Consider the following 26256-nt stretch of genomic DNA (forward strand, 5'->3'; position numbering starts at 1 on the left):
CAGTTTAATTGTCCCGCGGGTCAGACTTTGGACACCACTGCCCTATCCCACCCTTCTGTTTGCCTTCCAAACAAATAAACAAATGGATTTCCGCCTTTTGCTTTTGGCTGTTGCCTTGGAGAAAGGCAAATGTGTGTCTCTCTCCCTCACAGTCTGTGTCTCCCTGTCTCTCTCTCTCTGCAGCCTCTTGCTGTTCATTACACCTCAGGTGATGGGAGGTGTGCAGGTGGATCTCATCATCCCTGCTGTGATGATGCTGTGATTATTTCTGATTTGTGTTTTTCTCTCTCTCTCTCTCTCTCTCTCTCTCTCTCTCTGTCAGAGCTCTCCCAGTACTGTGGGGTCGTCAACGTTAAGGGCATGGGGACCAACGGGAAACAACTCGACTGCAACGGATCTCTGTGTGAGTACAATCATATCAAGCCAAGGTTTCAACTTTCAATGCACGCAATCGGACGAGCCGACTTGAGAGCATTCAGCGTTCTTCTCCCAAACAAAGTTCAAAGCGTTTTCTGGTTGCTGCAAGGTCAATACGTGCATACTGTACAGCACTGTCGTAGGTGACCCAAACATTTGCTGCTGTGTTTTTTTTCACGGATCACTTTATGAGCTTGTTAAAGGGACACTTCACCCTTTTTGCAAAAAAATATATGTTAATGACATTTAGGAGCTTTAGATAGCAGTGAGCACATTGTCTCTGATGTCATGGACACTGGGATCACTTACTTCCTGGACTACATGTGTACTCAGTAAGACAGACCTCCCCTATCCACAAGGAGGAGCAGTGCACCAAAGTATTATGGGAATTGTAGTCCAGGAAGGAAGTGAGCCCAGTGTCCATGACATCAGAGACACTGGGCTCACTGCTACAATCTAAAATATCTAAAACCACATATTGCACACATAAAGACCCCCGGGAAAGTGTTCTAAAGCTTCTAAACGTCATTAACATATATTTTTTTGCAAAAAGGGTGAAGTGTCCCTTTAAAATAAAAGCTATTTTCTATGTCTCTGTCTAAGAAGCCTTGCTGTAGAGAGCGAAACAAAAACTACAGAAAGAAACAAACGTACATGGCCGAACACCTCCGCCGAGCCAAAAATGCGCCCAGTGCGCCCGAGATTTCTATTGTTTTCGGGCTGGTTGGGAGTTTACTTTCTCCTTCCCCCGACCGGGCAACTGCTCATTTGATGGGGGGACGCAACCGTCTATAAACACAACACGAAATATCTGTTTGAAGTAACACCTGTGGCCTACGGAATATAAAATAAGAGCACTGTTCACCTATAATGTTATTTTAATTAAGTGTAGCAACAGTGAAAACGGTGTGAACCCATAGTCATATTCATAGGTATTTAGGTATTTGGCATAACAAAATGTCATTTTTTAATTGCACAGCTCCAGTAATAAAACATTAACTTTTTGGGTAAAGTACTGTAGGCATGACCTTTGGGCAAGTAGAATATGACCTGAATATTCTCTGAGACCTTGGTGTCAACCCCTGAAAACGAATGATTTTCTTTTCTTCACCCAGTAGTTTTTTTTTGTCATTGAAGTGTCTTGTTTACCTTCGCCACCGCCCGGTGGCAACAGGTGACGACTGCAAGGAGAAACTTCACACGGTCACATCTTCATCACCACCATCGTCATCACCATGGTCTTCTTCCTACTTGTGGGGCTTGTTATGGAGTGCTACTCTCTATACAGGTTACCTGACCTACCATAAACTACTAGGGATGGGACGATGGTCGTCATTATCATGATTTAAAAAGGATAATGGTTTTGCAGAGATTGGATTTATCGTGAAATTGTCCGATCAATTCACCGTTGCCAAGCTGCATATCCTGTACCACTTCTCTTAACCGTAGTATATGTGACCAGATTTGATTTGACTGAGAGCCTGCCATCGCGCAAATTCCAGCTTTTCACCAGAGGAGATTTTTTTTTTTTTTTTTTTTTATGAGTTAACCCTTGCCCTGCCAGTCCCATTTTTTTTGTTTGGGTAACAAAATGGCATATTTTTAATTCATCGTTTTAACATACAAGAAAGATCTGGTGGATTGAAGAGATGTTTTTTTTCCATTCATTCATTGCAAATGTATTCTCTCGATTCGCCACCAGATGGCGGGAAAGCATCATTATGCTGATTTTGGCTAAAATAGACGGATCTTCCTAAGTCACTTCCGGTTGAACGATCAACAACATCCTGTACTATTTTGACTCTAGTCAATAGCTTGGCTGGTCCGGATTGCTAAGCTAATGCTATATTTTTCATAACTAAGTCAAATTATCCTCAAATCAACCCCAAAAGATCGCAAAATATCACATTTTTTACAGCGACGCACATAGAGACGGCGCGCGTGCACGATAGCGCACGATCACGCGGATTTCGGCCGTTTTTTGGTAAATTACATCCAACATTAGTGATATTAGCGAAAAAATATTAATTTTTGCTCTTTTGACCCCGCGATAACTGATATTGATTGTCATTCCGTTTTTTCCGTTAACGGGAGGTTTAGATTTTTCGATTAATTCCGTTTTTTCAGTGAATTGTAGGCCAAGGGTTAATAGCACAAGGCAGACTCTTCACATACTAGACTCTAGTAACTAGAGCATGTCTGAAATAAGTGTCAGAGCTGAAATCGACATGTAAATAGGAAATAAATGCTTAAACATGTAGCTATAGGTGTAATGTTAGACCACAGAAGTGAACCTTTCAAGCCTGTTTTCTCAACTCGCTGTTTCTCTGCAAGACATTACTCTATAAGCCATATCTCCAAAACTGATGGGTCAAACTGAACAACCAATATGTCAATTTGAAGCTATGATTGAAAAAAAATCCAATGGCAGTCCCTCAGTCAAATTTGGTCACATAATAGGCAAAAATAGAACATTAAAAATAGAAAAAGAGCAACAAAAAATCTGTTCTCTATATTCTGGTGTGGAACGTATTTGTTTTTGGCATTTTCATTCCAATGCTGTGGTTGAAGTGTGACATTTTTAAGAGTTTTACACGTAAAATAATTAGTAAATTATTACAACGCAATTACTTTTGTCACTATAACATGACATTTTCATGTCCCATCCCTACCATAATCAGAAAAAAATAAAAATAAACACTTGCATTGTTCTGGTGCGTTTTTATACGTACAGTACGTGCATGCCTTGTTGGATGCGTGCATGCATCGTTAGACAATTATTGGTCACATGCCTGCATTATCGGATGCATGCATTCAGTATTGGACACATGCATGCATAATTGGATACATGAATGCATACTTGGGTTACATTAATGTACAGCATCATGATGCATGTTGTGTACCAAGGAAGGATGCCTTGTTTAGATGCTTTAGCAGTCACACATTTGACTCGGTGGCACCCTGATAGCAGGTGGATGCTAACCTGACGCTGCCAGATCCAAGAAGCTTGCTACACAAATTTGTTTCACAGCTTATTGGGATCTGGGATCGCGGAAGCAAATTCGATGACGGGGCTGTTCCTTTTTTTCAAGATACTTGGTAGATGATTGGATGGGACCGTCTGTCTATCACCGTGTGGGCGTGCAAACACAACCAATCATATTGACGTGTCTATATAGCTTCACATCCGGTTTCGCACATATCCCGCCCTTAGCTCACGCTGATTGGTTCGGTACGGAACGGATTTTTGTCAGCTCAACTCCCCGAGAGATCCCAGATGAGTGCTGTGTTGGGGAACATGGGTACCCAATAACGCCCTCATCTGGCAGCGTCAGGTTAGGTGGATGCTACTAGGTTACCTTAACCTCGCAATGATTAACCAATCAGGAAGCAGACGGGCAAATCGACCAATGACAAAGCTTCTAGGAAAATATTTGAATGCAGATTTGCGGCCCCTAGATGTGTCACAGAGACAATCTTTTGGGGGGCGTTCGTTCTACCCATTGCTGGCTGTCTGAATACCAAAAAATAACATGACATTATTGCTTATAGTAGCTTTAATGGAAATCATAATATAGATTTTTTTAAATACTGTACAAATGAGGATATTTTATCCGTGTCTGTGTCATTTTAGATTTATAGCAACACTTATTTTTATTTTTATAATTGGTCAACAGAGTGGTGATGGCTGGGGTCTATCTATCTATCTCCCACCCATGCAGGTACATGTGTGTCGTGGCTGGCTCGGGCGGCAGTGTCCGCCGGCTGGGGTTTATCCAAGAAGCTGCTGTGTTGGGTCTGGTCCACAGGCCAGTCTTCAGGTTATAACCTGCTGTGTTGGGTCTGGTCCACAGGCCAGTCTTGGGTCTGGTCCACAGGCCAGTCTTCAGGTTATAAAACCCCTGTGACCCGTTTCAGAGTAGACGTCCCGCTTTATAACTGTATTGCCGTACTGCATCTATAGGGCTCACTAACTATTTTAACGGTATTGTTGGCATTGAACATTACAAATTACTTTGTAATACAGATATGACAAATAACTGGCATATATATATAAAAATTGCTGATATATTTAATTATTTGATACAGTGCTGCTTTCAAGTTATTTAAAATAAATAAATAAATGGAAATAGCTGAGCTGAGCTTTGAAAAATGTCCAATCTATGTGCTTATTCTCTGCCTATGTTTTAAAGGTATATTCAGTGATTTCACTCAAAAAACTCAAAATCGTTTTTGGCTGTGGGACCCAGCCTTTCGTCCAATCAGGATAGAGTCAAAAACGAAACCTAAGGTTTTTTTGACCCCCAGGGGTTAACTGGGGACAGGGAGGAACTCCTTATATGGCCAGCACACTCTATAGTAGGGAGGATTATCACAACAAAACAAAAATATAAGTGATATTTGAATTAAGTGAAATCACTGAATATACCTTTAAGTTTCCTTTGAACAGCCACTGCACCGACCGCTGAGTTGCTAGTCATGAAAATCCACTTTAAAAAACGGTGCAGTCGCGCGGTACCGTCGCCATTGTAATGAATAGGGACTCAATTTCCCTTAAAGGGATTGTGACATTAAAAAAAAGGTTTTGGAATTGTTCTTGGTTTTTTTAGGTTTTCTAATCTCAATTGCACCCAAAAAACATGAACTTTTAACATTCAGTAGATTTTCTGTGATCTGGGGTTTTCTGGCTCAAACAGGTGCTCTGATTTGCCGGCAGTAAGTGACCTCACTTACTGCAAATCCCTATGTCAATGGGATTTGCCAGCAGATGTCACTGTTTCACTGTGTTGCCTGATTTCATTGTAGCTCAAAAGGCTTCCAAACCCCAAAGAAAACTTCAGACCACAGAAAATCCACTGAATGTTCAAAGTTCAGGTTTTTTGGGTGTAATTGAGGTCATAAAACCTAAAAGAAAAATAAATGAAAATGAATGTCATAAAACCTTTAATACGATTTTCGATTAAAGTTGTAAAACAGGGTGTAGAATAAGCACAGTTGGAGGAAAGCGCACATGGAAACGAGGGTGAGGCGTCCCTTATTGGGATAGCATCCACTTTCTAATAACCACTTGAACCAGAGATCTTCTATTTCATTGACAAAATGTACCCTCAGAATAGTGATGGATGGCCTAGTCTAGTGGTTGTCTCTCTAGCTCAGCATGTGAGTGTGTGTGTATGCATAGAGTCTAGGGCTTTTGTCTCCGCTAGTTCTGCTGCATTGAGCTGGGTCTTCTGGATCTTCTCTGCAAATCATTCCCTTTTTATGTTCTTGCACGTCTGTGATAAATGTAGGTGTTTTTTCTTTTCTTGTTTTTTTCCAGGCAGTGACCGACCGTGCACTAGTACAGAACTAACATGGCTGAAATAACTGTGTCAACCTTTACTGCTCCATGTCTTTGCTGCTTTAATCGTCCACATGCGTCACCGTAAACCGCTCTCACTCGGCTGCAATTCCTAATAATCCTGTATTTGACGTGTGTGACTGTGTGTGTGTGTCTCTCTCTCTCTCTCTGCAGGGAAGGCCTGGCATCATCTGGTCACCTTGACTGCCTTCCTCACGACGCGCCGGTAAGATTCCCACTTAATTTGAGTGCGATCAAATAAACGCTCTCGTTTACTGTGCGACTCGTTGTCTTGGTTACACACTGTCACACACTTGTTAACCACTTTCAACCCTATTATCGTAGACGAAAATAACGCATCCGGAAGCTCAGAGCGTGTCGCATTGGCACTGCGTTTCCAGCTTGTGGAGCTGCTATACTTTTTCTGCTTTTCCCGTGTGTGTGTGACGTTGTAGGATGATCGAATAGGGCGTTGATTTTACCAAGAACACAATAAGTTATTATGGAGCTAAGAGGTTCTGCCTGACGGCAGCGGAAAGTAAATTGGCTATTTTCGATCTTAGGTCATAGTTTGACCGTTGGTCCCCGGCCTATAGGGCAACGTTTTTGACTGTGGACCCCCGTAAATGCTTTGGCCATGTCTGTCTGCCTGTCTCATCTTGTGTCCATATTCCACCAGGAGCCTTGCAAAGCTGCTGCCACTCCTCCTGGTCGTCACCCCTCTGCTCCTGTGTGGTGAGTGACTGTAGAGTGTAGACTAGAGAGGTGTCGGGCCATCATTTTGACTTTTTTTTATTATCCCACAATTTTGTAACCCATTTTTTTCCCCACCCAGTGTAAATGATCTAATCATGTAATCCTGGGCGCTACACTTCCTCTGCTAACCTGGGGGGGGGGGGGCAGCGGACTGACCTCATCCTTCCGACTATGCATGAGGAGTCTAAGCTGCTTCATTTCTGACGGAGAGTTTCCCTGGCCGGACGTAGCATGTGGAAGGAACACGTTATTCCTCCATCAGGCGCCCCGGCTGGCCAGGGGGAGGTAGTTTAGAGACCAGGATTACTGCATGTTTTTTGTGAGGGTACCTACCCTAGGGGACACGGGAAGAACATGCAAACTCCACACAGAAAGGCCCTTTCGCCAACCCCGCCTCGGATATGGGCACTGAAAATCGAACCTAGGACCTTCTATCTGTGAGGCGACAGCACTACCAACTGTGCCACCGTGGTGTTTAAACTTTTAGCATTGCTACTTTCTCTAGTGTAAACTCTAAACAACTATCCTCTCTCTCTAAATTCAATGCAATTTAAATGAAGGTGAAGTAAAACTAAAATGCACTAAACCGCAGCGAGTTGGTAAACTGGTGAGTTCTCCGGATACCAGGGAAACTCCCCCTGCCCCCCCTGTTATATGCACTCCTCATGCATAGAAGGAAGCATGAGATCAGTCCGTTGCTCTCCCCAGGTTGGCAGAGTGAGTGCAGAGCCCTGGATTACATTAGACAATTGGCTGGGTGACAAAAATGGGTTACAAAATCGAGGGGGGAAAAAAAAGCAGAAAAGTAGTAAACGCTGGCAGAGAATGAGTCCTCCTCCTTTCCATGGGAAATGTAATTGAATCCCCCCCTTTCCATCCTAGTTCCAGTGATTTACATAGTATTTGAATGTCTTCCTCAGGCCTGTGGTGGTGCCTGTGTGGTCCGGATGCTCTGCTGTCCGTCCTGCCTGCTGTCAACGTCACCCAGTGGGGGACAGTCCTGTCCTCGTCCAGCCTGTCCTCGTCCCTGTGGGCCTCCAGCTCGCCCGACGGCATCGTCCGCGAGACCGCCTCGGACGTACAGGCGTCTGCCGAGACGCCTCACCTCCCCCCTCCTACCACGGCTCACTCACAGGTGTGTGTGTGTGTGTGTGTGTGTGTGACAGCAAATGTTGATGTAGTTTTACTACTCATAGTCTTTTGAATCAAAATTCTATTTAAATCTACAGTTGATTTAGTCGACTAAAATGTATTTCGGCCAGCCCGCGATGGCGTTGTGCCGGAAATAGCCGTTCTACAACATCACAGCGTGCCGCAGCGTGACATGCTAACTATTTGCAATTTATGTTGCAACTATCAGATGGGTCACGGCGGCCAATTACATATAATTTTTGGGGGTCCTTGACATGAAAATGTTTGAGCACCGCTGACATAGAAACGTAGGTTTTTCAGAAAACGGTCAGGATTTAGAAGACATTTGTAGAATCTTCCTCAGGTCTATATGGGTTAAAAACGGTGTTCTGAAATGGGAAACATGGACTGTGTTCTGACAAGTCTAGGCTTCCATCAAGCATCATTCCACCGGAAATCAAGTACTAAAGTGTTGGACTAGGGCTGACCCAGAGCCATAGAGTAAGACAGAGTTACGAAAACTCTGTTCACTTCACGGGGCTTCAGTCCAATGGTGGCTCTAGCCTCTCCAACATAGACTTCTATTGAGAATGGGGACAAGTCCTGGACCGGAAGTAGGCAGAAATGCATCGGACCCAGGCGGCAACAACAGCCCAGCTTTAATGATCTTAAATCCATTTATTTTAGATTGTTTTGCAGTAATACATTGCAGAGACTTTAGTTGTTACTGTACAATACTTTAAAACAGTTGGCATGTTGCACACATGCCTTAAAATTATTTGCGCCGCCCTCGTTGAAAACCATGTATTTCAAACTCCAGCTTGTCCTCCTCCAGGCTGCATGACCAGCGCTCGAGCGCTCTGTTTCTGCCCCCTCAATATCGTAACTCTTCTATTAGATGGCTCTGGACTGACCCAGTGTTTCTTCTGGACACAGTAACCAATCGCAGTAAATATTAAATATTCTAAGGCTTTAATTCTTGAGTCCACAACTTATTTGAATGAATAAAACGTTATTGCAATGTTTAACCAACCAGTATGGTGGAGTATGTCAACACAATATGATCTACTGGTACATCTGCAACGGTTTGAGGTCCGTGCTCTCCCTACTGTGCTTGGGTAGGAGGACACCTACTGGCTAATAAGCGGTACTGCACGAAGCTCATTAATCCATTCTGACCTGAGATCAGATTCATACAAGGTTTCCACTGGGACACACACTGGTCTGATTAACCCATTCTGACCTGAGATCAGATTCTAGAAATGTCAGTCGCTCTTTGATTTTTCAAAAATAGCAGACCTACAAGCTCATATCGCGCCACTCGGTGGCGCGATATGAGCTTGTAGATCTGCTATTTTTCAATAGCTAAAGCACGACATGATGCCGACACCAAAATGGGTGCCCGGTCAGAATGGGTTAATCGGTTTGAATCCAGAGTAGGACATCAATCTTACGACTTGCAGCTTTATCCCTGCTGACGACGGGGGGGGGCTCTACGGTTTTGACCACGTCATCAAATGTTTTGATGAATTGAATATGAAGGACCGTTTCCTTGGCACGTTTTTGAGAAGCAGCACCGGCTCTGTTCCCCTCACAGGAAGGAGAAGGCGGCGGCGACGGCGGCGCAATGTCGGGCGACTCCTCGGGGCGCCTGCTGCGCCTGGAGCAGAGCGTCTCCCGGCTGTGGCGGCGGGCGGAGGCGGGCGCTCGGCAGGAGGAGCGGAGGCACGGGGACGCGGTGGCGCTGTTCCAGGAGCTCCAGCGACGGGTCCATGAGGACCACAGCAGACCCGCCCTGGAGCCCTGGGTCTCCGGCCTGCTGGACCACCGCCTGGACGGCCTCCGGAGGCAGCTGGAGGAGGAGGGGCAGAGCCGGGAACAGGTTTGGAGGAGTTTAATATCCGTTAAAGGAGAATTTTCTATACTAAAAGGCTTTCTTACCTTTCTTTGTAGTTGTTACGTCCCCACCAAAGAGGTCCAGGTGTTATTTTGTGCAAAAGCTCCTTATTGGCTATTTCCCCTACCATGAGCCCTACATGAATTGCATTGAATTGAATGGGCCTATGGGGTGTTGTGCTAATTCGCTTATTTCCATCGCTCAAAATTATAATTTCTTTGTATATATCCTCTCTTCATAATGTAAATAATATCCCAAGCGGCACACTTTACTACTTCTTTCGATGGAAATAAGTGAATTAGCACAACACCCCATAGCCCCATTCAATTCCCATTCAATGCAATTCATTGAGGGCTTATGGTAGGGAAAATAGCCAATAAGGAGTTTTTGCACAAAAAAACACCTGGACCTCTTTGGTGTTGGATGTAACGACTACAAAGAAAGGTAAGAAAGATAAGAAAGCATTCTAGCATGGAATTCTCCTTTAAGGAGGGGCCATGATTTTTTAGGTTGGTTTTGAGTTTGGGGTATAGGGAGTCGAGATGTTTATGTGTGTGTGTGTGTGTGTGTGTGTGTGTGTGTGTGTGTGTGTGTGTGTGTGTCTAGACCCAGCAGCAGTATGTGTTGCAGCAGGAGAAACAAGCATCTCATCTGGCTGAGCTGGAGCTCCTTATAAAGTCACTGACTGTGAAGACGGAGGTATTTATTCATTCTTTTGGGGGGAATACTTTATTCAAAAAATGCTAGATGTTAACCTTGTTGCCATTAAACACTTGAACACTAGGCCCTATTCTGGAGGGAACATTCTGTGAAAATGGCAGATCCATCCATTTGTGACATTAGTACATTAGTCCTATTATCATATAGATCACTGGTTCCCAAACTCTGGGCCGGGACCCATTTGTAGGTCGCATAACTTATTTTATGGGTCCCTTTATTTTTTTGCTGCCTACAATTATTTCAAAACATTTACAAAACTTTCCCAAAAACAAAAGCTAAAATGTTCATGAATTGAAAACATTTCATGGAGAAATAAAATAATTCTAAGAAATTCCATGAATTAGTGAAAATAGCGGCGTGAAGCGCTGCGTTGTGAGCTTGTAGATCGGCTATTTTCACTAGTATTGGGTCCCGGGGCAAACGTCTAATCTCTCTTTTGGGCAACGGGCTAAAAGGTTTTGGAACCACTGATCTACACTGTGCACAAACATGGCTTCATAGTTCATTGTCCTGGTCAGTTGAACACGGTTTGCCTTGGTTCGTCTGGTCAGTTGAACACGGTTTGCCTTGGTTCGTCTGGTCAGTTGAACACGGTGTGCCTTGGTTCGTCTGGTCAGTTGAACACGGTTTGCCTTGGTTCGTCTGGTCAGTTGAACACGGTGTGCCTTGGTTCGTCTGGTCAGTTGAACACGGTGTGCCTTGGTTCGTCTGGTCAGTTGAACACGGTTAGCCTTGGTTCGTCTGGTCAGTTGAACACGGTTTGCCTTGGTTCGTCTGGTCAGTTGAACACGGTTTGCCTTGGTTCGTCTGGTCAGTTGAACACTGTTTGCCTTGGTTCGTCTGGTCCGTTGAACACGGTTTGCCTTGGTTCGTCTGGTCAGTTGAACACGGTGTGCCTTGGTTCGTCTGGTCAGTTGAACACGGTTTGCCTTGGTTCGTCTGGTCCGTTGAACACGGTTTGCCTGGTCAGTTGAACACGGTTAGCCTTGGTTCGTTTGGTCAGTTGAACACGGTTTGCCTTGGTTCGTCTGGTCAGTTGAACACGGTTTGCCTTGGTTCGTCTGGTCAGTTGAACACGGTTTGCCTTGGTTCGTCTGGTCAGTTGAACACGGTTTGCCTTGGTTCGTCTGGTCAGTTGAACACGGTTAGCCTTGGTTCGTCTGGTCAGTTGAACACGGTTTGCCTTGGTTCGTCTGGTCAGTTGAACACGGTTAGCCTTGGTTCGTCTGGTCAGTTGAACACGGTTTGCCTTGGTTCGTCTGGTCGGTTGAACACGGTTTGCCTTGGTTCGTCTGGTCGGTTGAACACGGTTTGCCTTGGTTCGTCTGGTCAGTTGAACACGGTGTGCCTTGGTTCGTCTGGTCAGTTGAACACGGTGTGCCTTGGTTCGTCTGGTCAGTTGAACACGGTTTGCCTTGGTTCGTCTGGTCAGTTGAACACGGTTTGCCTTGGTTCGTCTGGTCAGTTGAACACGGTGTGCCTTGGTTCGTCTGGTCAGTTGAACACGGTTTGCTTTGGTTCGTCTGGTCAGTTGAACACGGTTTGCCTTGGTTCGTCTGGTCAGTTGAACACGGTTTGCCTTGGTTCGTCTGGTCAGTTGAACACGGTTTGCCTTGGTTCGTCTGGTCAGTTGAACACGGTTTGCCTTGGTTCGTCTGGTCAGTTGAACACGGTTTGCCTTGGTTCGTCTGGTCAGTTGAACACGGTTTGCCTTGGTTCGTCTGGTCAGTTGAACACGGTTTGCCTTGGTTTGTCTGCAGGAGTTTCAGAGGAGACAAGAAGAGGCCATCGCTACAGCCGTGGCACCGTCTGCCTCAACGCTCCCAGTCCCAGTCAGGTGGGCCAAATGGATGATCTTAAACTGAGTAATACAGAGACGCTCGTCTCTCGTACAAAAACGCATATCGTTGCGGTTAGGCTGCGGAAACCTCTTATTTCCATATAGACATTACATCTTTGTGCGTTTTTGACATTGTTTTTGAACTTGTGGATCTGCTACTTTTGTTTTGTTTTTTTTGGATCCTGAAAAGTACGTTTTGATAGATTTTTCTTTTTTTATTATTATTATTACGGTAATCTTTTTCAGTGTGGGTGTGGACCACGATGCTTTGCTGGCAGAAGTTGACGGGCTGAAGTCGACTCTGGAGGACGTCAGGCAGGACCTGCAAGGGCTCCGGGGGTCCCAGGAGCGCTGTGGACACCAGGAAGACATACAGGAAACGGTGAGAACTGTGTAGCTGTGTGTATTTCATTGCCCTTCCTCGTCTATTATTTAATATCAATCATTTCATATGCTTTTATTTTTTCATTTTGCTTTTGTGACGAGGCAATTAGGCAAAGGACAATGTAATGCAAATACCGATACCAGAAACCTAACACGAACAAAACAGGAAAATAATAATTGAATTAATGAATTAATAATAATAATAAATTCTAAACTAGGGAAAGAAAACAAATTGTGTATAATAAAACAATTACACCCGTGTGAACTGAGTGGTGCAACTCCCCTCTTCCCCCCCTCCTCTCTCTCTCTCTCTCTCTCTCTCTCTCTCACACATTAGCAGGCAACAATGCAGCTCTCTGTGTTTCTGGCACAACAGCGCCCCTACTGGTACTCAGATACCACTGGTGCTCATTAACGTCACATAGGCGGACACAGGGACACGGACATTGCCGTTCCTTGGAGTGGTTGCACCACTCAGAAAATACATGAGGAAAATGGAAAAATAGAGAAGCGTATCTTTCATTCCATCTATATACTGTACTGTTTATTATTGTTTCCCTATTGGACAGATCTCAGCCCGGGTCAAGGCGCAGGTCCGCGAGGAGCTGCGCGTCTTGTTCTACGGCAACCAGCTGACCCCGGCCGCCGCGCGACGGGAGGAGGAGGAGTCTACGGAGGCTCCGGACCACCAGTCCCGGGCGCTGCCCCGCGACTCCCTCCTACAGTGGCTGGCGGAGCGCTACGTCACCCCGGATGACCTGCGGGTAGGTTTTTGCCTTTATTGATGGATGTACAGTAGGTTGACAGGCGATAGACACGCAGCAAAGGTTGTCGGGACCTGAACCCGCGACGCACTGTATTAGCATGAACTTGTGTTCCAAAGGCAAGAGCTCTACCTACCGAGCTAACTGGACACAATTGGTTCTTCTATTGTTAACCGCAAAATCATTCAGTGTTTTTTATGACGATTATGTGTGTCCTGCCTTTGTCATTATGGATTACTACAGTGTGTTCGCTGTTCATGTTTTCACGTACAAACTTTTCTTCAACTGGGATTTCAGATAATGGTTCATAGATTGTGTGTAGAACGTTTCACGCAAATCGCTCAAAAAAATCCAGGCAGAAAATCGGGGTATAAGCATTTTGTAAACTGCTTAGAATGACGGAAAGTCTGAGGGCGGAGCTCACTGGTCAAAATAACAGATGTGTTCCTCATGAGTCAAGGAACATGTGGAAACAAGTGCCATGACTTTTGGGCAAACAAAGCATGAGTTATGACTGTTCAAATGATTCGATTTCAATAAATTGCCATAGCGCCCCCCTTTGACCAATTGGAGTAAGACTGGTTTCAGTGCCATTTGCCATGACCCTCTACCATACTGTAAAGTTGCATAAGCATGTAACGCTAATGTATGTATTAGGGGCAGAAGAAGATTTTTCACAAAACAGCAATTTTCATTGGCTCATAAAAACGTAATTTTCTCACTTAAATTTACTACAATTTTTCTTTTGTCCGTAAAGGTCCAAAGTTCACGTGTAGAACACTGCGTGAAAAGAGGAGTTAACGGGCAATTACGGGCACTGTATTTTGCCCGTAAACCTCAAGTTTAGCAGACATACAGTTAATGATGGTACAATTCGGGAGTTTACCGGAGTTTGTTGGAAAGTTTAACGGGAGTTTCCTGTAATATACACCTCCGTATTCCATGCATGTTGTGCAGTGGGAGTTTTGAACAAAGATCCTGGGAGGAGATAGACTTGAACTGTTTTTCATATAATTCAAAATGGCAGATGATTGAAGGGGTCAGGTCAAAAATAAGAACACGCTACTTGTTCGGCATGAGGAGACACATGTGTGAATCAAAGTTTTATGTTGAGCTATGCGTGGTCAAAGTTAGCATTTACAAATGAGTGCTATAGCGCCACCCTCTGGCCAATGGTTGTGGGCTTCGCATCATCACCGTTTGGCATGGCCCTCCGACTGCACGGTTCAGCCAGAACTGCAGAAAAAAAAGACAAAAACAAGGGACCAAAGCCCCCTGGAGACTTCTTGGTCCCTTAATCAGGTCAGGATTATGTACTAATCAGGCCTACTTTACCTGCAGGCCGGCCTGGACACTCTGGAGCTCAGCATCCTGGGCACAGTCGGCCTGAAGATGGACACTCTGGAGCTCAGCGTCCTGGACACGGTCAGCCTGAAGATGGAGGAGAAGGTGAAGCTGCAGATGCAGGAGAGACGGGGCGGAGAGGCACGACCGGAGACGCGGGGAAGAGACTCGGAACTCTGCACCTCCGTGACAGAGGAGGTAAGGCCAACGGGACTCGTGGCTTTGATGAAGCTGACTCTTGAGAGGGAGAGACTGTGTAGGAGATCGCATCGCTAGTAGGTCTCTGTGGGCCTCAGACGGAACATCAAAAGAGCTCATGTTGCACATTTAGCTTGCCCTCGGCACCTACCGCCCCCCCCCCCCCTCTTTTGGATTTGGCATCTTAAAGTATTTTAGACTAAAGCCGGACGCCGGTCATGTTTGCATGAATTATAACAAATGAAATGAATACTATTCCAATATTAACCTGAGGGCCGCGTTAAGTGAAGGTGGGCGCCGCATGTGGCCCCCGGGCCGCCAGTTGCCCATGTATGCCCTCTATGGGAACGGGCGTTCCAAGGAGTTAAAGGAGTCTTCCTCTGCTGTCGTCCCACAGGAGGTGAGGCTCATGGTGAAGGATGCTCTCAGACTGTACTCGGAGGATCGGACCAGCATGCCAGACTTTGCCCTGGAGTCTGGAGGTGAGACAGAGCACATGTTTTAATTAATTCAGACCACTGGAGTCTGGAGGTGAGACAGAGCACATGTTTTAATTAATTCAGACCACTGGAGTCTGGAGGTGAGACAGAGCACATGTTTTAATTAATTCAGACCACTGGAGTCTGGAGGTGAGACAGAGCACATGTTTTAATTAATTCAGACCACTGGAGTCTGGAGGTGAGACAGAGCACATGTTTTAATTAATTCAGACCACTGGAGTCTGGAGGTGAGACAGAGCACATGTTTTAATTAATTCAGACCACTGCAGTCTGGAGGTGAGACAGAGCACATGTTTTAATTAATTCAGACCACTGGAGTCTGGAGGTGAGACAGAGCACATGTTTTAATTAAGTTAGACCACTGGAGTCTGGAGGTGAGACAGAGCACATGTTTTAATTAAGTTAGACCACTGGAGTCTGGAGGTGAGACAGAGCACATGTTTTAATTCAGTTAGACCACCGTTTCCCAAAATATGCTAAAACATTTGGGAGAAGGGGGGGGTTAAAAAGGTTTTGAAATGATAATACGATAATTAAACAATGTAGTGTGGGTGGGGGTGGGGGTGTGTGTGTGTGTGTGTGTGTGTGTGTGTGTGTGTGTGTGTGTGTGTGTGTGTGTGTGTGTGTGTGTGTGTGTGTGTGTGTGTGTGTGTGTGTGTTTTTTATTGGCCATAAAATATTGTCTATATACCGTACATTAATTAATGAATCCACTTGCTGATAGTATTGGGCAATTTTTGGTATAGGGGTTTCTTGTTACCCTGCCATTAACGTCTTATGGCAGGCTAAAATGTGAAACTTTCCTTTTGCTTTAAGTAGCATGTGAACATGTCAAACTAGGGGGTTTTCATGATTCTGAATCCATTCCAAGCATTAGTTTTGCACAAAATACACTCCTTGGGCTAAAAACGGCCATAGACATCATGACAAATGTGATGAGGTCAGCACATTTTGGGCACATTTGGGCAAGTGGCTATGGCTGCTTTTAGGAGTGTATTTTGTGCTAAACTAATGCTTGGAATGGATTCAGAATCATGAAAAAACCCTAGTTTGACATGTCACATGCTACTTAAAGAAAAAGGAAAAAATTACATTTTTGCCAGCCATAGGATGTTAACCCATTCTGAACGGGAACCCATTTTGGTGTCAGCATCATGTTATGCTTTAGCTATTGAAAAATAGCAGATCTACAAGCTCGTATCGCGCCACCGAGTGGCGCGATACGAGCTTGTAGGTCTGCTATTTTTGAAAAATCTAAGACACTTTTAGAATCTGATCTCAGGTCAGAATGGGTTAATAATGTAACTGTCAGGATGTAATAGACATTTTTAGAATCTGATCTCAGGTCAGAATGGGTCAATGGTAGGGTCACAGGAAACCCCTATAAAAAAGTTTGCCCAATACTATCAGCCGGTCAGCAAGTGGATTCATCAATGTATGTATATATAGACAATATTTTAGGCCAATAAAAAAGTCTATAATACCAAATTTCCCGCTTTAAACAATAGAAGCCTGTCGGCTGCCGGACTAACCCATGAAAATGTGGGACCCAGTGTTTGGGACCCAGTGTTATACACCAGACAGACTTCATCAGATGACCATGATCAACTTGGGATGCCTGGCAAAGTATTGTGGTGTCTCCGCTATAATTTACAGCCATCGATCATATACTGTATGGTGGAGACGCTGTGTCACGCTGAGTGATGCCGCCTATTGTACCTTGAAATCACATGCCATGATTTTGTAAATGTAACTCTACTGCACCTATATGTTGTGTGTCTGTGTGTGTGTCTGCCTGCAGGGGGCAGCATCCTGAGCACGAGGTGCTCTGAGACGCATGAGACGAAGACGGCACTGCTGAGTCTGTTTGGAGTCTCTCTGTGGTACTACACGCAGTCACCTCGCGTTGTCATCCAGGTACGTACTACACACAGTCACCTCGCGTTGTCATCCAGGTACGTACTACACGCAGTCACCTCGCGTTGTCATCCAGGTACGTACTACACACAGTCACCTCGCGTTGTCATCCAGGTACGTACTACACGCAGTCACCTCGCGTTGTCATCCAGGTACGTACTACACACAGTCACCTCGCGTTGTCATCCAGGTACGTACTACACACAGTCACCTCGCGTTGTCATCCAGGTACGTACTACACACAGTCACCTCGCGTTGTCATCCAGGTACGTACTACACACAGTCACCTCGCGTTGTCATCCAGGTACGTACTACACGCAGTCACCTCGCGTTGTCATCCAGGTACGTACTACACACAGTCACCTCGCGTTGTCATCCAGGTACGTACTACACACAGTCACCTCGCGTTGTCATCCAGGTACGTACTACACGCAGTCACCTCGCGTTGTCATCCAGGTACGTACTACACACAGTCACCTCGCGTTGTCATCCAGGTACGTACTACACGCAGTCACCTCGCGTTGTCATCCAGGTACGTACTACACACAGTCACCTCGCGTTGTCATCCAGGTACGTACTACACACAGTCACCTCGCGTTGTCATCCAGGTACGTACTACACACAGTCACCTCGCGTTGTCATCCAGGTACGTACTACACACAGTCACCTCGCGTTGTCATCCAGGTACGTACTACACGCAGTCACCTCGCGTTGTCATCCAGGTACGTGCTTCAGGGACCCCCTGTTTGACATGCATTAGGCGACGGACCCCTGTTTAACCCATTCTGACCTGAGATCAGATTCATACGAGGTTTCCACTGGACACACACTGGTCTGATTAAACCCATTCTGACCTGAGATCAGATTAAAAAAATGTCAGTCGTTCTTCGATTTTTCAAAAATAGCAGACCTACAAGCTCATATCGCGCCACTCGGTGGCGCGATATGAGCTTGTAGATCTGCTATTTTTCAATAGATAAAGCATAACATGGTGCTGACACCAAAATGTGTGCCCGGTCAGAATGGGTTAATGCCATTTCTATCTCTGGGAATTTATAATATTGTAAAGGCAATGTTAACTTGCGTCAAGGACGTGTTTTACGTGTTTGTTTGTTTTTCTATTCATTCAGAAAGAGATCACTCTATACTAAATATCTTCAGCGGAACAACAGAAAAACAGATAGACTTTTCAGATAGATTTTTCTTTTATTTCTTCATGACATTACTGTACAAAACTATGGGACTCATCATCTTACACATGTCGATAAATGGTTGTGGATGTCATGCAACGCTCTGTTTTATGTTTGTTTATTTATTTGATATGGACATAACAATCACATTGCTCATTGCACAATTGTACAACTTGTAGATGCATCGTTTACAGTGTGTTAGCACGAGTGCTAGTTTTCACCACTCGTCCATAGGAGACTTTTCTGAAAATACAAAGTTAAAAGAACACCCAATCTAAAAAATAAGAAGTAGATTCAATAAGAAGTACATTCAAGTGAAATTTACAGTAAAGTTACAGTACACATTACATAACCTCCAGTACAAAAGTAAACATAATCATTCTTGTGACCAGTCAGGAGCTATACATGTGAGCACAGTTGGTCTGATTTCAACCATAGTTTGAGACCTCTATAGAACACATTACCATCCGTCTCTAGTTTTAAGACCGTAGGCAAGGAGTTTACTGAAAAGGCAGACTGTCCGAATGTGTTGTTACACCTGGGAACAACACAGTTACCACTTGTTGAGGCGCGAGTGGTTGCTCTACCAGAGCTCGGAAGTCTAACTATCAGTCCAGAGAACAAAGGTGAGACATGACCCTGTAAATCCTCTCCTTCCCCCTCTCTCCAGCCGGACATTCAGCCAGGGAACTGCTGGGCGTTCAAAGGCTCCCAGGGCTACCTGGTGATCCGCCTGTCCATGAGGGTCATCCCCACGGCCTTCTCCTTGGAACACATGCCCAAAGCCCTGGCTCCCAGTGGGAGGCTGCACAGCGCTCCCAAGGACTTCACTGTGCACGTACGACACACACACACACACACACACATGCCCAAAGCCCTGGCTCCCAGTGGGAGGCTGGCGCTGCACAGCACTCCCAAGGACTTCACTGTCCACATACGACACACACACACACACACACACACACACACTGACTGTCTGTCCCCTGTGGGGTGGCTTCATGTACAATGATCATGTTGACCTTGTTATAGCAAAAATACAAGCTAAATATACTTGTAAAACTACATGCGATAATACGAATACTACTAAAAATATCAGACCAATCAGGGGAACATCGACCATGCTCTCTCCCAGCAACACTCCCGCTTTATTAGCACCAGGCAGTAAACGCTCTCAGATGCCACTTAGAAGACCATTTTGTAGGATTTGTGTAACATTTCGCATCTAGTAGCTCTAATGGACCTTTCGCCTCTAGTAGCTTTAATGGACCTTTCGCCTCTAGTAGCTTTAATGGACCTTTCGCCTCTAGTAGCTTTAATGGACCTTTCGCCTCTAGTAGCTTTAATGGACCTTTCGCCTCTAGTAGCTCTAATGGACCCTTCGCTAAACCCCACATCAAAAGTCATTGTCCAATGACGATCCAAATAGTTTAGCAACCATTGCTAAGCTGGGCAAGGTTCCATCGCCTCATAGCTTTCGTTGTTATTTTGCATGGCTGTGTTGAACAAATACACAGCTCAATGTCGGGTAAAGTTACACGATTCACCCACCCAGCAGGTGATGGCAATAATACTAAGCACTAGTCTTACCGTGCATTACATGGAAGACTCCTGTCGGACTTTAAAGTTGATTGAGTTGGATAGCTCTAACATTTCCTCAAATTTCTAGTTTATTGAAATATTTTTAATATATATTATTTTCCAGTCCATAGCCTACTGCAGGCCTGGTTGACTAGATTTTTGAAAACATTTTTAAGCTCTTGCACTGAAATGATCGATTTATGTATATGGCGAAATCCCGTCATTTAACATGCATCTCAATGGGTGAGAAGCACAGCTCGCGAGACTTTGGTCTGGCAGAGTGGAGGGGTTGGGGCTTAGCGAAGGGTCAATTGGGATGGTTCTATCTATCTATAAATGCACCAATAATCCATGTAACTCGAGAACCGTTGGCCCCACCGACTTCAAATTCGACACACACGTCCCACACCACCGCGGGGGGTTGCAGTGCCTGGTGTCGATTCGGTCGGACTCACTGTTGTCCAGAACCACCCAAAAAAGGCCTCTGCCCAGGCTCTTGACCGGTCCCTTGACCGTGTCAGGCATGCCCAAATATGGAGTGTTGTGAGGTCAGAACAGGCCAGCTCCATATATGGACGCTGGGTATTTGGGCATGCCTGACACGGAACTCCACAAGCTGGCCATTTCTGACATCCCAACTCTCCATATTTGGGCATGGCTGACACAGAACGTCTGCATAGACTCCATATTTGGGCAATTATATCTGGGAGGGGCATGCGTTTCCAACTTGTATCGTTCCAAGTAGAGCAGTGCCCAACGGGCACCGCTGTAGAGGCCCCACCACGGGCACCGCTCTAGTTTTCATAAATGATGCATCTTTGCTATTTACCAGTGCACCATATTATATTATGTTGCTGGCCAGTCCAACCAGCCTTCTTCCCTCTGCAACCAGATTAATAATAATAATAATAAAACTTTATTTGTATAGCACCTTTCATGACATGAAATGCAGCTCAAAGTGCTTTACAGAACAATGGAGATTAAAAGAAAAGCAAGGCAACGACATTAAAAAAAACAAGCAGTAATGCAATACAGTGAGGACATGAATAACAAAAAATAAAAAATAAATGATCAATTAAAAGCAATGTTGTAGAAGTGGGTCTTGAGCTGAGCTTTAAAAATGTCTACAGAGGCTGCCTGACGAAGGTACAGTGGGAGCTTGTTCCATGCCGACGGCCCGTAGAAGCAAAAAGCTGCTTCCCCGTATTTTTTAGTTGCCATTTTTTTAGGCAAAGCGAGCAGGCCGGCGGTGGAAGACCTTAGCGGGCGGTTTGGGACATATTTAGGCAGGCAGTCATGTAGGTAGGAAGGTGTGAGACCATTGAGAGCTTTATAGACAAGTAAAATAATTTTTAAATCAATCCTAAAAACAACCGGATTAGAGCAGGGGGCTCCGTCTTTCACGTGGGTTTGTGTGTTTTTCGTTTAAAAAAACCCGCGTGGATTCGAGCCATTCGGATTTCGATTTCAATTCGGGGCCATTCGGATTTTATAATAATTATATTTACACCAATACAACCTGAGACATAACATTTAAGATTGCATTGCTGGCGCAACTCTCTCTCTCTCTCTCTCCGCACATTGGTGCTGCTGAAAACCGAGATGGAACACAACACATGCATTCTCCCTTCTCCAGTAAAACTTCACCGACATTTCTCTGACTGACTGCGTTGTGTTTGTCAGGGTCTGGATGATGAGAACCAGGTCAACGGGACGTTCCTGGGCAGGTACACTTATGAAGAGGATGGAGAGGCCCTGCAGACCTTCACTGTGACTGTGAGTTCTCCTCAAAGCACTGTTGTTTTGAGAAACATGTTCGGCGACTACCGTTTTTCAAGACTAAATACATTGACAGTTCTGTCAACAAATTAAAACTATAGACTACAATGTTGAGAAGGGAACAGTGGACAAGAGATCCAGTATAAGTAAAATACCCAAGGCATTTTAAACTTAGTTTAGTCAGACAGCTCTTAAAATTAATTTAGTGTGTATATATATATATATATATATATATATGAAGCACAAACATGGCTTTAACAGGTTCATCCCCCGGTGGAAAAGGGGCCTCAGTGTGACGTACTAGACCAGCTGTTCCCCAACTTTTTTTAAAAATTGAGACCCAAACTGAAAATGGGTGATCTACAAGCTGAGCGGCAGCTTGTAGATCAGCTATTTTTTTCTGAAAAATTAACAACTTGGGCTCTGTAAATGGAACCCATTACAACTCGACTATAGACGGTCGTTTGGGGGGGGGGGCGGCTGTCTGCTGTTTGTTTGTGACGGCTGGCGTTGATATCATGATGTGACCATGATGGCCCTGTCCTCTGCTTCGTCCTGGCCGCGTCTCCCCATGCAGGAGCAGCAGGAGAGAAGCTTCCAGATGGTGGAGGTCCAGGTGCTGTCCAACTGGGGCCACCAGGAGTACACGTGCATGTACCGCTTCCGAGTGCACGGCAAGCCCAGCAACAACTGAGCGGCCGGCCGGCGTCAGCAACGCGGTAAAACCATCCCCTCCTCCTCGTTCATTTGCCATGGCGAAGCGTGCACAAACGGACCCCCCCCTATGGGTCCTTTTCGGTTTCCGTTTTTTTTCTGCACTCTTCGGAGTTGAATGAACGCCGTGGTTTTACTGCGTACCGGCGTTGTCATTAAGCTGACAACGCCGAAGCTGAAGAGTAATGAAGAGTGTGAACACGCGTGTGTGACACACAACTCAATTTCACACAGCCCTGCAGACCTCTAGGCTGTCTCCTCCTGACTGACCTACCTGCCTCCATGATGGAATCAGCCCTGCAGACCTCTAGGCTGTCTCCTCCTGACTGACCTACCTGCCTCCATGATGGAATCAGCCCTGCAGACCTCTAGGCTGTCTCCTCCTGACTGACCTACCTGCCTCCATGATGGAATCAGCCCTGCAGACCTCTAGGCTGTCTCCTCCTGACTGACCTACCTGCCTCCATGATGGAATCAGCCCTGCAGACCTCTAGGCTGTCTCCTCCTGACTGACCTACCTGCCTCCATGATGGAATCAGCCCTGCAGACCTCTAGGCTGTCTCCTCCTGACTGACCTACCTGCCTCCATGATGGAATCAGCCCTGCAGACCTCTAGGCTGTCACCTCCCTGACTGACCTACCTGCCTCCATGATGGAATCAGCCCTGCAGACCTCTAGGCTGTCACCTCCTGACTGACCTACCTGCCTCCATGATGGAATCAGCCCTGCAGACCTCTAGGCTGTCACCTCCCTGACTGACCTACCTGCCTCCATGATGGAATCAGCCCTGCAGACCTCTAGGCTGTCACCTCCCTGACTGACCTACCTGCCTCCATGATGGAATCAGCCCTGCAGACCTCTAGGCTGTCTCCTCCTGACTGACCTACCTGCCTCCATGATGGAATCGCATGTATGGCTTTTTGTGGACTCTTTTGTGAACAGATTTTGACCTTCATGTTTCTCCTCGACCGACTGAAAGCTGAAGCCTTCACTAGTTTTTATTTATTTCCTGGACTCTTTCTGGATGGACTCTGGTTGGGAAGATGTGTGTGTGTGTGTGTGTGTGTGTGTGTTGTGTGTGTGCGTGTGCGTGTGCGCCCGTCCAAACCGGCTTCTATGATCTATTGGCGTTTTGTCAAGTTGAATTTTCTCATCTTCTCAAACGGACAGGGTTTCCTCCAAATTCTAATGATTGTACAAAATGTTAAGGACCAATCACAAAGCTCTGCTGCCACCAAAGAGACAAGCCGGTTTCTTACACAAATGGATCGCTTGGACGAAGGAGGGACACGGGATTCCTCGTCATAATTTTCTTTTGAGGGGGATGTAAATATGGTCTAGTGTCGGGGATGTGGCTTAAGTTGTGATCCTAAATGTGCTCCTTAGATTTGTGTAAATTATTGCTATTCTCCTTTTAAAGGGAATCCATGTGTTGCACTGATTCAATCAACTATACGTTTTATTTAATGTTTTCGATTGCAATGAAATGGTTTTGTGTACGTTATTGCTGCTACGGATGCGTTGCCCTTGAACACAGCAGTTGTACTCTACGTTATTTATTTATATTTTTGTAAAGCATTTCTTATTCAGTGTTTGTTTATTTGTGTTTTTTTCTGAGATTCGTATGTGGTTGCAAGATGACATTTTGGAAATATAATAAAGATCTAAATTTTTATATATATATATTGTTTTTGTATTGCTGATGTTAACGTTTTACATTGGTTTTCCTAACCCCTTCCTGGAGTGGAAGCGTGGCATTCCTTAGGTGTGTGTATGCTACCACTATAGACAATCTGGAGAGATATGGAGACTCCTGTTACTGAACAAACACTCTATAGCAATGAGTACCATCACAATATGGAGCTTTTAAAGTTTTTAACAGTTATTTTAACTAAAGAAAGCACTTAATAAAAAAAAAATCAGACCTGTCTGAAGTGAGTGGTACTGTACTGTACTAGCTCTCAGCCTTGGCCTCTGTGTGTTAGGCTGAACAACAGTGACACTTGGTGGTGACAATATGCTACTTCTGTGCTCGGACACAGGGACACACACAGCTGTCTATAGGAGTGGTTGCACCACTCAAAAAAACACAAACAAAGTTATAACATGGAGATAGTTTCTACCCGAAAGCAATGATATAATCATCATTTCTCCACGGCTGCAGTTTGACCAGAGCCCTGTCAGTCAGTATGACCTGCTTCCACCTCTCACGGCGAGGACGTAGGGTTGGCTTTTGAGAGGCACACATACAGTGTCTTGCAAAAGTATTCAGACCCTCTGAATTCGTCTTTTTTTGGCCCTTCACATTACTTTTGCAAGGCAATGTATATATATTTTTTATTTTATCAATTTGTATTATTATTAGTAGTATATCTTCGTTTTTTGACATTTTATTATAATTTTACCTTGGACGATGACAGCTTTTGGCCACACGCCCAAATATCCATTATATGTTTAACTCAAACAATGTTTTGTCCTTTTTTGTTTAAACATTTCACTTGAATTTAATAATGGACATCACCAGGACTCAAAATGGCTGAGATTCCAGGCCACATGAATGCCTGAGATCGCTCAACTAGAGATGTGGTCCCATGTGGATCTCAATTTAAAAATCACACCTGTGTGAAGTTAGGGGTGCTCTTAACATCATCATAGATCACATTCAGTGATCTATCAAATCATCGCATTCTGTGCTCATACACACAAAGCTGCGCATAGGAGGGGCTAGTGCCGTGCCCCTCATACATTCTGTTGAGGCAAACCAGGTCAGGATGAATCAAATCATTCCCACGTTACATCTCGTATCGGTCTCACAGGCCCGTGCTTCCAGTATAATGCCGTTACTACACGGATGCATTATTTAGGCCAATTGCAAGCCAGCTTGAAGATCGACAGCTAATTTGAGTCCAGGACCGCATGCAACCTCAACCACTGCCGAGGGTAGTCAGTGTAGAACTGCTGGTAGTAAGCAGCTGCAGCAGTTGGGGGCAGGAACAGGGGTGGTCTCTGGTTTCAGCTGCAGGCTTTGCCACCTTCTCGGCAGGGTTCAGAGCTGACGGTTGCCACAGACTTCTTCTCGTCGTCCTGGCCCGCAGGCCGCAGCCTGTCTGGAAACAAAGCTAGGTGTGTGTACTTACTAAGTTGGGCGGTCCCGTAGAACGAGCTTCCTCGCAGACATTGTTTTAATCTCCACGTTGAGATGCCAGTGACCGCAGGGCTTGTTATTGAGGATCTGCTGCACGGTTTTGGCAAACGGCACAAAGCCAAAGTTGGGGAGCTTTTCGTTCTCGGCACTCTTGATGGTGAGATCCAGGACTACCGTACGTCTCGAAGAACACAGAGAAACATCCCCACGATGTGGACGAGGCCAAGCCCACAAGCAGTTGGTGGGGAAAAAAAACATTACACTATTCATTTTTCACCCAGTGTTGGGGAACTCTGTAGCATCTGGAAGATCCATACGCAGCCACAACACCTTGGCATGGTATGGGGCGGTATCTCTCTCACAGGCAAGACAGAACTTGTCATGATTGAAGGCAATCTCAATGCAGTGAGATATCGCGATGAGATTCTGGGGCCAGCGGCGATCCCATATCTTCAGAATCTGGGACCTAACGCCATCCTCCAGGATCATCACCGAGTACCTCCAGAATTTGGGAGTGGAGAGGATGGAATGGCCTGCCGTGAGTCCAGACCTCAACTCAATTGAACACTTGTGGGATCAGCTTAGGCATGTGGTACGTGCTAGAGTACCGGAGGAGAACAGAACCACGTTGGCTGACTTGC

At 45.3% G+C, this 26256-nt stretch overlaps 1 protein-coding gene across 1 annotated transcript in view; it reads left to right on the plus strand.

The window, feature by feature from the left end:
• sun1a (Sad1 and UNC84 domain containing 1a) overlaps positions 1-22897 on the plus strand; it is a 34774-nt gene extending 11877 nt beyond the window's left edge. Inside the window, exons 6-21 of the mRNA XM_083787014.1 lie at positions 323-403; positions 1592-1705; positions 5933-5984; positions 6438-6493; positions 7435-7649; positions 9243-9527; positions 10149-10241; positions 12023-12099; positions 12349-12484; positions 13056-13250; positions 14592-14792; positions 15190-15274; positions 17094-17209; positions 19070-19237; positions 21661-21753; positions 22334-22897. Coding sequence (XP_083643140.1) covers positions 323-403; positions 1592-1705; positions 5933-5984; positions 6438-6493; positions 7435-7649; positions 9243-9527; positions 10149-10241; positions 12023-12099; positions 12349-12484; positions 13056-13250; positions 14592-14792; positions 15190-15274; positions 17094-17209; positions 19070-19237; positions 21661-21753; positions 22334-22450 — 2084 coding nt within the window. The 3' untranslated portion in view covers positions 22451-22897. The remainder of the gene's footprint in view (positions 1-322; positions 404-1591; positions 1706-5932; positions 5985-6437; positions 6494-7434; positions 7650-9242; positions 9528-10148; positions 10242-12022; positions 12100-12348; positions 12485-13055; positions 13251-14591; positions 14793-15189; positions 15275-17093; positions 17210-19069; positions 19238-21660; positions 21754-22333) is intronic.
• Positions 22898-26256: the final 3359 nt, after the last annotated feature.

Source organism: Protomyctophum parallelum (assembly GCF_964188405.1).
Source record: "Protomyctophum parallelum genome assembly, chromosome: 17".
NCBI lineage: Eukaryota > Metazoa > Chordata > Actinopteri > Myctophiformes > Myctophidae > Protomyctophum > Protomyctophum parallelum.